The sequence below is a fragment of the Folsomia candida genome, unplaced genomic scaffold (assembly GCF_002217175.1).
Source record: "Folsomia candida strain VU population unplaced genomic scaffold, ASM221717v1 Fcan01_Sc025, whole genome shotgun sequence".
Classification (NCBI taxonomy): Eukaryota; Metazoa; Arthropoda; class Collembola; order Entomobryomorpha; family Isotomidae; genus Folsomia; species Folsomia candida.
This window is the reverse complement of record NW_019091217.1, coordinates 1,215,151-1,232,211: the sequence shown is the minus strand read 5'-3', so window position 1 is coordinate 1,232,211 and position 17,061 is coordinate 1,215,151. Positions and strand designations below refer to the sequence as shown.

The 17,061-nt window shown below is 42.7% G+C and overlaps 2 protein-coding genes across 4 annotated transcripts in view; one reads left to right on the top strand and one right to left on the bottom strand.

The window, feature by feature from the left end:
• Positions 1-14,538, top strand: part of LOC110859423 (protein expanded) — a 25,894-nt gene extending 11,356 nt beyond the window's left edge. The window contains exons 6-13 of one of the 2 annotated variants that reach the window (XM_035859386.1): positions 5,633-5,697; positions 6,947-7,283; positions 7,421-7,456; positions 7,583-7,663; positions 7,789-8,206; positions 8,305-8,346; positions 9,454-13,145; positions 13,232-14,538. In XM_035859386.1, the coding sequence (XP_035715279.1) occupies positions 5,633-5,697; positions 6,947-7,283; positions 7,421-7,456; positions 7,583-7,663; positions 7,789-8,206; positions 8,305-8,346; positions 9,454-13,145; positions 13,232-13,528 (4,968 nt within the window). In that variant the 3' untranslated portion in view covers positions 13,529-14,538. Of the gene's footprint in view, positions 1-5,632; positions 5,698-6,946; positions 7,284-7,420; positions 7,457-7,582; positions 7,664-7,788; positions 8,207-8,304; positions 8,347-9,450; positions 13,146-13,231 lie in introns of both variants that reach the window. The other variant, XM_022108380.2, reaches the window with a different exon arrangement.
• On the bottom strand, positions 14,348-17,061 carry LOC110859426 (tubulin-specific chaperone C). Of its 2 annotated transcripts, XM_022108383.2 has the most exons (8): positions 16,758-17,061; positions 16,368-16,673; positions 15,730-16,286; positions 15,468-15,644; positions 15,198-15,378; positions 14,878-15,109; positions 14,675-14,770; positions 14,348-14,494 (listed from the first exon to the last, which is right to left on the bottom strand). In XM_022108383.2, the coding sequence occupies exons 3-8, from the start codon at positions 15,958-15,960 to the stop codon at positions 14,455-14,457; spliced, it is 957 nt and encodes a 318-aa protein (XP_021964075.1). In that variant the 5' UTR covers positions 15,961-16,286; positions 16,368-16,673; positions 16,758-17,061; the 3' UTR covers positions 14,348-14,454. The 2 variants fall into 2 exon arrangements, with proteins under 2 accessions (XP_021964075.1, XP_035715284.1); XM_035859391.1 differs by having other exon boundaries at positions 15,730-16,673.

Below are 17,061 nucleotides of genomic sequence, written 5' to 3'. Positions count from 1 at the left end.
GTCCTAGAAGCCGAGGTGGTGGCCGTCGTAGCGTAGAAATATCAGTCAGGAAGGAATTCTGACCCAAAAGAAATATGTAAGCGATGGATTTCATAAATTCTCCGATCGCATAAATACAATTAGCTGCAGTCACTGAGCATGTTGCTCTCCATGTAATAATTCCACCTCTTTCCACCTCCGTCGTCCCCGTCCTCTCCTACGCGACGAGACCTTTAGGACTTTGAGACCAGAGTGTACGTCCTGGGTCCACACTCGCTCACTATTTATTTAGGTCTGGATTACGAGTTGGAAGGACGACCAGGAGTACTTTTCGAAGCCAGAAGGACGTTCAGTTAAAGGGACGCCTCCACAAAGAAGGTTCACCAAGACGAGTAATATTTTTTGGGGTCATTGGAAATGAGATTGCTCTCGCTCATCCAGTTCACCTCCCCCTCGTTCCACACAAATATTTGAGATCCAATAACCCACCACCACCACCAAAAGTATGCATGTAACTCTAGCAGAGCATGATTACTTTCCGGTGTGATCATAGGCGACTGGCTTTTCCCAAATCAAGTACGAAATGCATGTTCTCGGAAGCGTTAAATATATCAGACGGGATGATTTTAACGGCTCCTTTGTAGAAATCATCGTCCTGCTTCCACCATCGGCAAGCCACGCTTCCAGAAAAATTTGAAATTCTAAAATCTCATTTGAATTCATCCAGAGTAAGGCTGAGGTTCAGGGAGTGCGAGGTATGCACAAATCGGTGGGCAGTTGTGGTGAGAGAGGAATACGAGGAAAATGCTAAGCAAAGCACACAATTATCATTACACCCAGAGGGGTCAACGGTTGAATGGCTGAAGGAAGTCACAGCAGAAGCATCATCGTGATGCTATGTTGTTGTTGCTGCCCGTTGTTGATTACGTATTTCAAAGTCTGCTGGAATTGGTCTTGGCTGTATTCCTTCCTTCCAATATTTCTCGTCTTCATGAGCAGGAGAGCTTATGTAAGTACGTGGAGAGTCGTGGACGATGATGATGCTGAGCTTGGTCTGGGAGTTGCTGGATATCAAATGCTTCGTGTTGAACGCCAAGGATCGAGATTTTAAGAGAACCCATTAAACTTCAACTTGTTACCCAACACACACACACACCTGACTGACTGACTGCACTTGTGTCCAAAAGAAGAATAGAAAAAGCAAGGTTAGAGTATAACGACAATCATGATACGATATACTTTTCCACATTTTTCAAAAATGCAGCTGAAACTGACTAGATATTAAAATTCAAACGATTCTGGATGATACATATTGCTCATGAAGATATGTATTTATGTAGCTGGTTATTATTATTGATGGTGCCTAAATAAAATAACGTCCAAAATTAGGTTCGCCACAACCAATCATGGTTTTTTCCCGTCATGCTGGTCATTTCTGTCGACTATTTGATTGTTATTATTACACCAAGACGTGTCAAAATGCATCCAAATTTCTGGACATGACAAAAAACTTGGCCCAGTTCAACTCCTCAGCAGTCGCTGTTGAGGCGTCGCCGACTGAGACTGGCTAACTAAATACGTTTGTGGGTATACATTTTGGTATGTGTGCATGTGATGAAGTGCACTTTTTTGTCTAATTATTCTTGCCTTTAACAAATAACCGTATTAAATGGAAGAAAAATGAGAAATTCTCATCTGCTTTGTATTCATCATGGGGAGCGATTGATGAAGTCTCGTTTTAATCTTCAAAGCCTTCAAATTGCTTTAATGTCCCTCGTGAACCAAGTCTCGAAGCTCGTGGTTGAATCATAATAATCAAATAATTTTCTCAGCATCAATCAGCCAGACATCAACAACCACGAATTTTCCTATACATTCTTCGCCGTTTCATCCTTACGTCTTCTTCCTCAGAGACGCATTACCTGACTACGCTTATGTCCCGTTCGATATGTATGGATCAGAAAATAGATTACAAAAAACAAGTCATTTTCCAGCATGTTTTCATGCAAGTAACATTAATTTTGTGGAAACTCTGTTTTGTGTTTTCAGAGACAAAAGATCACTAGTTACTTATTTAATTCCGCCACAATTTGTTTAATTTCTGATCAAATAGAAATGAATCGGTCCTCGCACTGCGCTGCATACGGCGTGTAGAAATGTATATCGTACATACGGCGAGGATTGAGGATACCAGATTTTGTAAATAATCCACTCTCCATCATTATCTCTTCGAAGGTTGTTCTAGGATCGCCTCCAGTGGCGAAGGATGAGGAGAGATGGACGAGCTTGATTTTTTTACTCTCCATTTTTCGAAGCTCATGAAGTCTCGTCTTTTTGTATTTATTTCATAATCCAACTTAACTAATCGCTAATGGTTTGAGAGAGCTCATTCCCCAGCACCACCACCACCCGCTCGAAAATACCTCTGGGTAATCATCCTTGGACAACAATAGCTGACTTTGATTTAATAGAAGTAGGAATGACGACTCACGAGTAAATTATCTGGCCTCCACAATAAATTGGTGCCCCATGTTGTTCCCTCTGCTTTTTCCTCTCCTCTCATTATTACATTAATTTTATCCTGGCATTTATTACCATAATTTTCGGGACCAAATCAACCACAATTATATACCACTGCGCCTTCAGTCTCTTCCACATGCACTTCTGCGCTCTATCCATACGCGTATGTCGAAGGATATCTCTCTCATTCAGTGGGTACACTTCTTCTTTTGGGCATACGAATTAATCGGAAGGCAAAACAAATCGCTCTAATTTTTATTCAATTTATGTAGTTCATCCAGCTCAAATTTGACTGGTTCGACTAATGCGCTTGAATTTAATGAGCTGTGGCGAATGAAATGAGAAACTTTGTGATTTGATTTACTTGGGATGCACACAATGTAAGAGTGGCGATCGATGGAATAAGGCTGAGGAATGTGAATGTACAGACGGCATATGAAATCCTTGAGAGAAAGATGAGACGTATTTATTTAGAAATGCGGCTGGGCTGAGGATTATGCTCACTGGATTGGATGGATGCCATTCATTTTGAGATCAATTCAATCAGTTTCATCTGTCAGAATTAATAATACATAATACTTAACACGCATAATTTGACGTTTTTTATGGTCCACTTACACCTGAGATGGGATGGGTGGGTTGTGGTGTGGGCTATAAATTATTCCAATGAAAATGACCGACACATGTATACAAAATGCACACAGGTCTCAAGTATGTTCGCGTATATGGATGCATGCAAAGGTAGAATGTCTTATAAATAATCCCACCAACACCAACGACGTTCGTCCATCTAGAGATTAGTACCAAAAGATGGATGATGACCTTAGCAAATGAATGGCGATTCGCTCAAGGAGGAATTTTTCAAAGTTTGAATTATCGAATTTGAATAAGTTGACGGCCGTGTCGGGCCACGCTCGTCGTTTCTTCCAACGACATTCATCACTTCGCATGGTAAATTTTTTAAACTTATATTACGCGTAACTAGTAAAACCTCTTCGAATGATTATGGTATGTGAAATAAAATTTTTTCAAATGACCGAGGCCCAAAACGACGTGTATGCATTCTGAAATTAAGGTGTTTATTTAGTCGTGTTCTGTACTGTTAGATTTTTTTGTGAGGAAAACCTCATATCAGAAAGCAATGTCTTAGGTGTCCAGTCAAATTAAATCATCCGAACGGTGAATGGAAAGATTCTCATGACATTTCACCAAGTTTATAATATTTACCCCAAGATAAAATGTCCAACGATTTAAATATTTAATTCGACCACAATTTCATTCGTAATTCATAATTTGTGTGGCTCATCAACTCCAAACATGCAACTACCAAGGCGTCGACACCTTGAAACAATTGCATGCCAGCCAACCAATCCACATCACGAACATGTTACGGGAAAATTGTTTATTGTTTGGAAAATGTTAATTAAAATAGAAAGAAAGGCGTGATTGTAGAGTTTGTAGATCCACAACTAATTTGAGCAGAGATTGAGAGACTGGTTTTGTTGGGTTCTTCCTCCAAGAATGTGTACGGAGATGAGGCACGACTGATGTAGTGCTTGAGACTGTGGGACACTTTTGGGGTGTTTTGGAACGACGGAAATGGAGACACTTCTTTATCATTGTTGAGGAGACTGAGTAATAAGTATTGTGGGACAGGACAACATTTTACTAAATCAACAACAGGAAACGACGATGGGAAGAATAAAGAGCGAGGTTGACTTGGTTAGGTGGAAGGGTACCTTCTTCAACAATTTAGTGCCGCGTTCATGTCATGGTGAATGGACGGATGGAATGTCGCCCTAAATATGTATACCCTTCCTTCCTGTCTCATTCTGAACACAGTGCATTCATGAGAATCCACACAATATGTACATACCAAAATGTACTCACTCGGATTCTGGAAGTACATTCTCAAATAATGTTGTTAAAAATTTGTAATTTTCGCACTGCGAGTATTATTTTCTTGGGGTGGTGCAGCATGCCATATTGCCCACATATTTGCCTTGGCTCATCTTTTATCCTCGTGTTTTTTATACACCTCGCGTCGAGATGCAGAGTTTCGATATCGGAGGAGAACAAGAAAGAGGATGAGCACGTATGTAGGAGAGGAGAACAAGTGGATGGATGAAAGTAAGCCAAAGGTCTCTCTCTCTCAGATGCCATGTCATGCCGTGGTTGTGGCAGTGATTATAAAATGTACAATCCGATACGTTAAATAATAGAGAGAGAGAGAGCAAAAACTATCATTACGCCTCGAGGCCATTTCACTCAATTCCGGAAGCTGGTAGTTTCTCTAAAAATTTTACGATCCTCAATCCTCAAATCTACAAGAACAACCACGGAACGAACGAACCTCTTCAAGTGCACACACCTACCAAAAAAAGTACCTCCAGCGCTATATACTGTATCACCCTATATGCATATCGTCATATAAATACGTGCTTAAGTATACCCACTCATCCAACATCTCGCCGTATGTTTGAGGCTTCGTCACTGAGATTCCTTTTCCCCATACGACGACGACGACGAAGGGCGAGAGGGAAGGAAGAAGAGGTGCGTCTTGCATATCACATGCACGAGTAAGATCTTCCCCGTGTCCAATATATCCATGTTTGTACATTCGTCGTTCTTTTCAATGGGGAGAGATTTTCAAGATTAGATGAGCTCTGGAAGAAAAAGGACGACCAAATAAATGAACGGCATGCTTCGTTTTTTTATTGCTTGAAAACGCTGCAGTGATATTTACTGAATTTTTGAGCGGCTTCCACATATCACAGACACGTAAATATGCAACTCGATGAAGAGTCGGACTTTTGAAAATATATTTATGCTCGAAAAATATGCAAGCGGGGATATCTGTAAATGTTTTGGCTCCCTGATTTGATGCTTTAGAAGTAGTTCTTCACCCCAAAATTGTTACGTTAAATTTATGCTTGCTTCATTTTTATTTTTACGCATTCCTCTTTTTCTTCACCCTTTCATCCCCTGAGCACTAGCAAGGCAACCCTTTCCTCTCCTGCTCGTGGCCATTTTTCTCCTTCTCGAGTCATCGAGTTAAAGAATCATCGACACATGAATTGCCGTGGGTGAATTATAAAGGAGTAATTGTTGGACTGGATTTAATTTATTGCAGGACGGGAAGAAACCAGCGTTCCATTGTCGAGTCCACTTCTATTTGGATGCCCTACCCCAAAATTTGTAAGTTATTTACCATCCGAATAAATCTTGTTGACTTGAATATGCTTTCAGTCTCAATTTACTGACAAACATGAATGCTTTCCTCCTCAATAATCCTTCTTCCACGGTGGAGGTGATTGACAGAGTCCATAAAACACTAATTACTGGTCTGGTCATTCTGTCCCACCAACCAGCCAACGTATTCAACCAACCAACTTTTAAGCAGCCAACAATACGTTGTTGTATGTCATCCTTCGCCTCACCCTAAAATTCCACAGATAATTTACAACTGGGAAATTGAAAAAATATTTTACATGCATCTACATATATTTATCAAGCAGTGACCATTTAGTGGATGGATGCTACAGTTAGAAAAGTACAGTTTTGAGCTGAATCGGATTGAAATTGATAAGTCATCCTGCCTGATCTGAGGAGGATGAGTTGGTTGGTTGGACGGTGGAGTGTCTGGTAGTGATCATTTTTCTCCGTCATGTCAACCCCATACATATATCATTTGTCTTGTAAGTTTGACATTTGTGACACTCGCGAGGGCATGACGCAGTATGGACGCTGCTGTTTTGAATCTGAATGTGTTGCAGTCATCCAGTCGTTTATTCTTATGAATTAAATCCAATTCTTCTCGTGTCAAAGCTTTTTAACTTTTTGCTCCAAGAAATAATTTTACATAGAATTTTGGAACGATTTTCGGGACAGATTTTATAATATTATAGTCGCTGCAATTTGTACCAGATTGGTTCCTCGATCGATCTGCTCTCTCCCTCAGAGTTAGACCCAGTACACCACAAACTGATGACTGAGGAGACCTGAAGTCAATCGAATGCATTTTATTGTAGATACTTTACTAGCGATTAAATTATTCGAAGGGAGCAAGTGGGCGAGGTTGGTTGAGCGATTAGGGAGAAAAAGATACGAGATGGATGATGGGATCCCTGTGAAGACCGTGACACCGTGTCCCAGAAGACAACCAACAAGATGCCCATGCCATGTTGCACCACGTTCGAGTTATAGAAAAAAAGAGTCAAACTGATTGATTCAATTTCCAATTCTTTATTCTTTCGTCCGATATGACGACGATGCACTCAATTTCATGACCATTCATAAAAGCATTGCTCCTTGGAAGGATTACAATAGTAATAATAAGATAGCGATCATCATCATTCGAGTCAACATGAGAATGGACGCATGTATCAGCTTGATTTTCTAAAGTGATCAACAAGACAATAATTACGCTGTACTCTTATTTTTCTAGTGATGTCATTTCCCTACATCATTATTACCTCCAACTTCGCCAAAACCTAATATCCGCCCCACGCTTCCCGCCCGCTAGTGTGGTTCAGCCCTTAGCCTATGCCTTCCAATTTGAGCTGGGCGACTGGCGACCCTGTCAGGAATTGCCACGATGGACGAGTTCGCAACCGCTCTTCTCCTCCCTCGCAAACTCCATCGTCAGGGCTCACCAAATGCTCTCAAGCCTGGGGAAGGATGCGGCACGACTGGCCTTCATCAGGGCAGTGATGCCCCAGTACAACATGCATCTCTTCGGGATGACCCTCAAAACCAAAGAAGACAAATATGCTCCGGCCTGGGTAAGTAGATATGTGACCATTTATACAAATCAAAGCACAGTCTGAAATAATTGGGTAACAGGTGCAAACGGTTTTAAACAAACTAAACGAAATTGGATTGATTATTATTATTTTTTATTTCTTACAATTTTTCATAGGTCGGTGTCACTCCCAAAGGAATTGAAGTTTATCAGGTGTGAACATAATAACTATTTTAATGTCATGGTTCGACGGTTGATTGATTCATCACCTGAATTTGCATTTGCTTGCACCACACTCACATTACTCAGTATTTTACTATTTTGTTCTATCTTGCACAGAACGCTGTTGGCTGCAATGAGATTCCTGCTCAACCCAGACTTACGTTTTTGTGGGCTAACATCACCAAGCTCTACTTTGAGGTTAGTTTGGTTCTTATTTGCCCATGTACATAGCCCAAAAGTCGTCTAAACTGCCAACTTAGCAAAGCTGTCAGTGTGTACAATAGTGGTAGGGTGGGATACTACATGAAAATTGTTGTTTACAGAGGAAAAAGTACGGGATCCGGGGTCAGGCGTTTCCGTGGGGGAACTCGACTCAGAAGTTGACATTTACAGCTTCGACCGAGTCGGTACCTCAGCATCTGCTTCACCTCTGCCGCTCCACCCACCAGTTCCATCTCTCCAACCACAAGATTCTCACCGAGTCCCTCAACGGAGGAGGTCAGACGACGAGCGGAGGGGGCAAAGGGTCATCGTCCCTCGGGGAAGGGAGCACGAGTGGGGGTGGGGAGTCGACAAGCAGCTGCAATTCCACCCTCCTCAGCTCCTCCTCCAAGAACAATAACAATGAGGAAAAGATGCTGGACCTGTCCCTCTGGGCGGACGGCCTCCTCCTCACCGGCGAGTCCTCAGAGCACCAACGCGTCTCCGTCATCAGCAACGCGTCCTCCAACACCACGTCAGGTAATACCACGTCAGGTTGAACTACATATATCTCAATTATTGAGATTTTTACTATGGCATTATGTAAAATTTAAAAATCCTTAAATTCTCATTTTCAGGCATCGTCTCGGACAGAGTGTACAGTTTGGATGGCAGCGAAGGTATGTCGTTGCGACTCTCCCGTTTGTTTGTACACACAAATAATGCATGATTGTACCCAACGGGTTTTCCTGTTTACTTACAACAACACAGCGACGCAAGAGCGATTTATTTTTCAGTTCACCCTACTCACAATTTTTACAATTTAAAACGACGGCCAAAGTCACTCGTCTCCTTTTGATGTTTTAAATTCAAAACTTGCTGGTTTACATGCGGTTCGCATGCAATACGTATGATCAAGTCAGCGAAGTGCATATGTACACATCTGTTTAAAATGAAGGTGGATGAACCACATAGCCATTGCATCTAGATACGTAACCTGACCCCTTTAGTATAAGTATTAGACTTGGCTTTTATCGAATAATATGTAGGAACATGGAGAATGTAGGAATTATAATCACGATGCATGTACTGTGCGTCTGGATATGCACATACACCAAGACGTTACGTGGAATAAGCATCATTCTGGTTCTATTAAGCGAGTAATTGTTAGATTTTGACTTATACACGTCCGTCCACATCAGATTCTGGCTGACTGGAGATTTTCTTGGAGCAAAAACTAGTGTGCAATTTGGCGTGTAAAATCAGTCACAGTAGGATAAAAAGACGACGACGAAGAAGAAGAAGCATACTGCTAGTTGGATGTTACGCCTATAATGCAATGCAGATGAGGGAAAGCAAAGTGCAGCCTGATGCACAATGGGATGTTTGGTTTGACCACAATATGTAATCCTAGCCGTGGCGCTATGTATGTAGATGTTGTACGTGGATAGGTAGTTGGAGGCAAGGCTGGCATGGTGGAAGGGACCTGAGGAACAGGTATCAAGTCGCAGGAGTCCAGTGGGAGAGAGTGGACTGCAGGTGTATCTTTTTTTGTGGGTGGTGGAATAATATTCCTCCTCCGAGACTATGTCCATGAGAGACGAGATTCAGTTTTTCAAGGCGAGATGCATCGAGTAAGGGACAATTGGCTACTCGCTCCGCAGGACTTCTCGTGTGTTGTTGTATAATGCTCATCCTTCTCGACTTGCTCGTCTCTCTGGAGGACGATGTGAAGTTAAAGTGTAATCTAATGCATGTTTTCCATCCTTTTTTGTTACTATTAGCAGAAGACTTGGAGATGCGCGAGTTGCCGGATTGCTGTACGGAAAGAGCTCACAATCGAAATTCCACATCCCTTGAATCCCTCAGTCAAAGGCACCCACCTCCACCAAGGCTGCGTCACAACCATCAAAACCTCGCCATCAAAAGAGCTCACAGTCATTCGCATCATTCTCACCTTGCTGCTCCCTCCTCGTCCTCAAACTCCAACGCCACGTCAAACCACAACCACGTCGTCGTCAATGGGACGTCAAATAATATTTCTAGTAATAATAGTAACTCAAAGTGTGGTGCTCCCGGTGGTGAGGACGACAGCGAGTCCAAACACTGGTATTGTGACTCTGACTGTGAAGACTGCGACGACTCCACAGGTCCCTGTCGCTCCATGTTGGTGCGAACCATTGGAGACAAGCGGGGAGGGGGAGGAGGAGGACAGATGAATAAGTGTGCTGGTCACTGCGAGTGCAACTCTTGTGTCACGGACGAGGAGCAGGATGAGGAGGACGATGACGTGGAAGAGGACGAGTGTGACGGTCACCATCACTTCCACCACAACACGCCCTCCATGGCCAGTGAGACCACGCTCAAGGCAGTCGACTTTGGCAGTGGGGTGAGCAGTACGAACAATAGCAGCATAAAGTATGCGGAGGGTGCAGTGATCGGGGCTAAAAACTCAGACTGTGGTGCCGAAAATGGGAAACAGAAAGTGCAAATGATGGAAGGGGAAGAAACGGAAAGTGTCGTCGTCGTCGGAGGGGAGGTCGACGACAAGGATGGCGACAACACCGACGACGACGGAGGAGGAGAGATTGAGGAATACAAATTAGAAGATGAACATGTGTATGGTGAGATAAGTGAGGATCCTGGACCACCCCTCACCAATAAGTCGGGCAGCAACAACGGTGGTGGTGGGATCATCATGAGTGGTGATGCAAAGCTGAAGACTGAGAAGAAGAAGAAGTGCAGGAGAAGAAGTGTAAGTGACCAGCGGTACTCGACCATTGAAGATCAAGGGGATGAGGAGGTCGAGGCCAAAGCACCCAAACCCAAACCACGCTACAGCTGCATCAAGTCAGTAGAGCAACCTCAGCAGAAGCCGGAAAGAGGGTGCCAGTGCAGAGGAGTGAAGGACAAGTGTTGTAATCCGAGTAGGAATAATAAGCATACAAACTACAAAAAGTCGGGGGATCAGAGTAGCAGTAATTGTAGTGAAAGTATTGTGAACAATAATAAGAGTGCAAAATCTACTTGTGCCAAAGACTGTAAAAAGTGCTTGTCTGCTTCAACCTCAAACGTCGCCTCTTCTACGGCACCAACAGGCGCTGGTGGGACAAAGGAGAATGGACTCACACCCAAAGTGGCATCCCTTAAATGTTTACGGAAATCAAAGCCGTCCTGCTCCTCGAACAATGCGCGGAGGCATACGAGCAGCCGACATCACAACCACCAACACCGCGGAGAGATCAACTTTTCTGAACTTCCGCCCGTCAATTATGTGGAGTTTGGAGAAAAGCTGCAACAAGGTCGCTACCCCAGCACGAGAACCGTGAGTGACAACTTTGACACTGACTCGGACTATGTGCAACTCCCACCCCTCGCCTGGTACCCACCACCACGACCACCTCCCAAGAAACCAAATTCACTCAAGTTGTGGAAATGCGTGTCAAAGTCTGCGCATGGAAAACCCAAGCAGGCGTCACCACCCTCATTATCTCCGCCCGTGGTCAATCTAAGTACACTTCCGCGACGAAAGTCGTCTGAACTTTCTTGCGGTGGTGGTGATGGTGGCGGCGAAGGCCGCGGTAATAACAGAGGATGCCAAAGCAGTCTGGTGACGAGTAGAGTCTCGTCCAGGTCCACTAATGCAATCAACCTCGTGGGGCATGCAAAGCCAGAGCCTCCACCAAAACCTAGGAAATCTTTGGCAGATTTGACAACCATTGGGCGAGGAGATGACGACGGGAATCACGAGTACCACAACATCAAGACTGGCGGTGTTCCAGTTGTGGATGCCAGATTCATTGCAACTAAACCTCAAATTTTGATTCAGACGGCATATGCAACAACCGCCCCGGTCGCCATCCCCAGTCAGGCTCAAGTCCTCGTCCGAGGGAGTAAAGTGCTTGGGAATATCACTCCTGTCCCAACTAACAGCCATCTCACAACGTCCCTTCAGCATTCCCAGAGTGTGGACAACATTTACGATACTGTAGCTTCGGAGGAGCCTTCGTCCTCAGGATTCGCCGTGCCCTCCGCAGTCACCCCGCCACCGTACTACCTACTCACCAAAACGTCTGCCCCTCTCATCATCCGACCCAACAACTACATTGACGTTCACGCTTCCTCCGTCAAGAGCAAGTTGTCCACCAGCACGAAGGGTAATCTGACCTCCTCCGCCATTGCCAACCACTACATCACCAACCCTTCAACCACCACGGCTGCCGGTGGTGGTGGTGGAGTTTTCATGGGGAAAAACATTGGAAATCGGTGCGGGAGTGTCCCCAATATCAACAACTTTCTCATCGGTCTCCAAAATCTGAAACCATTGTCTCGCACTCCGATCGTCCATCCTGCGGGTGCCACGAGTTGTCTCACTCTGAACAACAACAATCATCATGGGTCCACCCAATCTCACGCCCAATGTATGCAGGGTCAAATGCAACAACCAAATAGTGCCTCCAACACCACCACCACCACGTCGTCCTGCTCATCCTCTTCAGGAGCATGTCTCAATAATAACAACAATCCGAGATTCACCACCGTCTACACGAATCAACTCACGAGGTCACAAATCAACCGGTACAAAGCACAATTGTACTCTGACATCGACTATGTCATCTTTCCTCCAAAGGACCCACGGGTTAGTCAGCAAGAGTACTTTGACTCCAAGTACACGTCCTCCACCAACAGCAACCCAATGTTGAACCCCAACAACGCCGCCACCTCTGCTGCCTACCAGCTCAATGACATCCCACCCCCGTACTTGCCCCCTCCGCCACCCTACCCATCCACCGCTGCTGTCGGCACTTGCTCAAATGGCCTCTCAAACATACCTCCTCCACTGCCCAAGAAAAACCCAAAAATGTCGACCCGACCTCTGCCAAATCCTCACTCGTCCTCCACCAATGTGACCTCCTCCTTGAGCAATCACAGCATTCCGGCCACAATGGCAACGACGACGACGGGGGTTCCTCCCTGCCATCACAACTCGTTTCAGTCACTCTACCACCCTGGCTCCACCAACTCGCACTGTTCATCCTCCCAGTACGGCTACTACACCGCCACGGCCGTCAGCGGAGGGCTCAACTCTGAGAACCTCCAACGGTTCCTCTCCACACAGAGCTTTACTGGGAGCCATGGCTCATCTGCGCCAATCTACTATCCCAGCTCGGTCCAGTCCGCACCTCCACTTCCGCCCTACAAGCCCTCGGGTCACGTCATCATCGAGAACGGGATGCGGAAAGCAGTGCAGCAGATGATGTGCAGTCGGAACAGCGCCGCACTCACGGCCAGCGACGAGCGGTTGAGGATGAACATCAAGCTATGCCGATCGGAGGAGTCCCTCTACTCGCAGCCAACCAACGAGTCGATGACGGCGGCGGAGGAGCAATTCCAGGCAATCAACAACCTGCACAACCTTCCCCCACCGCCTCCCTACAAGAGGCCTGCGTCAAACCACCCTACTTTCAGTTCGAAACAGGTAACGATTCCTACCTTGTTTTTTTTAGACCGCTCGAATTTGTGAGTGCACGAGTCTAAACACTTGTTTTTTTCATGTCATTGCAGGAGGCGTTCTCCGCGGCAGAGCTGGACTTGGCTTATCTTCGGGCGAGGTGTCACGCGCTAGAACTTCCACTTCTGCGAGCTCTCTGTTCCGAGGGGGAGATGTTGAACAAAAACACAAGTACAAAGGCTATCATGCAGGCGGCCAAGAACAGGATGATTCGTCCAACGGCCCATGCTCACCCCAAGCTCTCCCTCCCCCCAAAGAACCCTCTCCCCATTCCCCCCAAACCAAACAACAATAGTAATCACAGTAGCAGTAGTAATAACCATAATAAAAATACGACGACTAACAAATAAATTAGATAAAGATCGACATGATGGATCAACAATATATGTTATCGAGGATATTGAAGAATGGAATAATGAAGGTTATGTCCATCCCACCTAAAGAGTAAATTATGTTACAAACTACGAAATAGTATTCATGAGCTGCCAGTGAGTTTTTATTTGACAAAAAAGCATGCCAGGAGGACCTGCACAAGTATTTTGTGTCCTTTCTACTACTGACCATGTATTCCGGGTATTCAATTTTTGAAGCTTTAATATTTTCATGCAATTTTGTACAGAAAAAACCTGTCTTCCATCCAGTGCTTCGCATAGATACGTTATGTTGGATAGATAATGTAGGGGGAAATATATAGTTACAAGTTAGTGTTTTACGGGATAATTAAATACAAGGGAGGGATAGTTGATTCAAGATATTGTACAAACCCTAAAAATGAGGTAAATAATGTAAGGAATAATACTGCAGAATAATGATGTACATAAAAGTGTAAATAGTTTGGAATGGTGTTGGATAGATAGATAGACACATAAATATCACAACAATAATGATACACAATACGATACAAGACAACAAACAGTTAAAGCCATATACAGCCATAATAGAATAGATGAATAGCATTCCCACCTACTTGATTACATAAAGCAGCAAAAAATGGTTTAAACACTCTGAATAATAATAATTGTTAAAGAAAGATTTAATTCTAGCCAAAGTTAGAAAAAGAAAAATTATAATAAGTATTGTACTGCTGCGTATGTACTACTCGACAGTAATTACCTCGAGGAGAAAATTTTGCATGATGATGATGAACGAAGGATATTATTATTTCCCTCTTGAAAATCTTGATTATTTTATTTTAATGTGACTACTAATTAATGCAACAAATATTTTGATGTCATACTCAATTGTTTCTTCCATTTCAGCTTTGATTTATCTCTACTTAGTACTTGTCATCAAAATTGTGTGGGTTGTTTGTTGAGCTAATAAAGATTGAAAATTATACGATATTTAACGTTCAGACGTACATGGTATGCGTTGTGTAATTAATTATCCAAAACTATACTCATATAGTATGCATTTTCTATTTGCCAATAATTAGTGAAAAATATTGGTCTACTTATAGATCATATTATTAGTTCATGGTACATTCAAAACCTTACAAAGATGGAAAAGTTATTCGTTCTTCGACGGGAACAATGCTCCAATTTGGCGAATGGGATGCTGACAGCCAATTAAAGTCATCAACAGCATCAAATCTGTACAAACAAGCCAATAATTAATCCTGTATGATTCAAAAAATTTTACAGCCAAAAATGCTCCAAAATTTCAAAAAGTCCAAATGCTCTTTGATTTATTTACTTACCTTTCCAAGTCCGAATCAATTTGCGTAGCTTGGTGCAACTTATTAGACAAAGGATGATCCCAAATGTATGGACCAAATCTAATTCCATTGCATTCTTCAATTATGGCTCTAGATCGGACCCGAAGATAAATGTCAGTGTTTTTCGATGAGTGGGTCCGAAGTTGTTGGCAGCAAAGGAATAGCACGGAATCAACGGAGGACTCCACAAACACAGAAGTGTAAACTGGACCGCCTACATATAATTTTAAAACACGGCAAAAAATTAGTACTTATTTTGTAAACACTAACAAAACAAAAATTTATTTGATCTACATTCTTACATAATATTTTGCAATTTTTGATATTAGTGATTCGAAGGGTGGATGGACTGCCGTGCAAATAAATCACAACATTTGTCAAGTTCCGTAAGAGAACATCAGTTCTGGACACCTTGTCGTCTTCAAGCACGGATGTTGTATTTTCCAGATTCTCAATGGTTATAAAATTTGAATCTACAGTGCTCTGACAAGATAAATGTCATTTTCATTGATCAACTTATAAGTACTCAAGTATGAAATGCACGGTTCCTGCAAATATTAAGCTTGTGCTACCTTGATTAGTTTTATAGAGGCATCGAGCGAATCAGATTTCGGAGTAGCACCAGTGGAATTTTCAATAACTGGTCCTTCTTTCGGCTTTGATTTGAATCCAAACCTTTTCTTGGGAATTAGTTCATCGTCCTTATTCTTCAACGACTTTTCCAAATCTCGAATCTCATTTTGTCTCATCTACAACAAAATATGAAGGAGAAAATATTTTATGATAAACATTTTTTTAAATCAGTCAAATTTTTTTAATAAACGAAATTCCAACCTTGATGGAGTAAGATGGAAGAAACATAGAAGCATCATGTAAGATTTTGTTCAGATTTTGGATGCCATTGAGAATTTCGGTTAGCTTCTCATTCGCGTTAGTAGAATCGGTTGACAAGCTGTCAATTGATACTGATAACTCGTTCTTTTGCTTATTGAAGATAGCCATAAATTCCTCGGACAACTTGGACTGATTGTGAGTGGTGGAAGCTGCTGGAGGAGCGTCACCCATTTTAGATTTTACTTGTTAGACAACTAGCTATTACGACTACAAAGTGCACTTTTAAATGTTAACAATAGGACGAATACCACAGTAAGCCACAGTAATCTCCTACATAATGTACATATGAATACCAAGTATAATTGGTTTAAACTGTCTCTAGCACTATTAACTAAAGACTACAAAAATGTTCACTTGACTGGTGAAGAGCTTTGATTATTATTTCTGGGCAAAAACTGTTCGCCAGGTTTTTGTAAATAAATCGGTTTTGAGTTGGGGTCAGCAGCAGCTCTGAGCACGTCTGAATATCCTTGTGTTTTGCTCGAGTATTCCCTTATCTGACAACGTTACAAAAGACATGCAAGAAGATGTAGCAATAGATAGGGGATTAAATTAGGATTATTAATTTAGTTAACAACCTTATTTACTTCTTGGGGACTGGGTTTAACTATCGCCATAAGCGCAAAGCCAGCTCCGGTCCAAAGTACTAAATATTTAAGGGCTTTTCCATACATAACTTCAAAAATTTACAACTCTGGACGTAAATTAGGCAATCAAAATGCTAATCTTTTTGACTCAGAAATCCTTGGATTCTGGCTTTGCCAAAGCCCAAGTTTGGTTGTCTGTTTGTCGAATTACAATGTTTTCTTTCTTTCCCAATTCGCCAAGTTGATAGTACTTTTCCAACAGCCAAGGGAATCGTTCCTTCAACTGGAAGCGAAAATCTATACGATACATACACAATCAAGAATGAACAATTTAAAAAGCTTGCAGTTATTATTACTTAAATTCAATATTTTCATACTCACCTCGGTCCCTGTTGGCCTTTGCGTAGACAAAATATGTGACCCCAAAACAAACTGCTTCAAAAATGAACAATCCCCCTATAATCTTGCGGCCGAGTGGAATTTTTTTCGGAGTCTTGGGAATCATCACCTGCCTCAAAATGTAGGAACGAACAAGTTGTCCCTGGGTTAAGTAAATATCAATTTAACTGAATGGAGTAACAATTACCCCCCTCGCACTTTTATAATTTTAACTGCAAATTACTCTGAATTTATTATGTGTATTGTGTATTGGAACTTCGCAAGTCGAAAATACAAGGCATGAGGC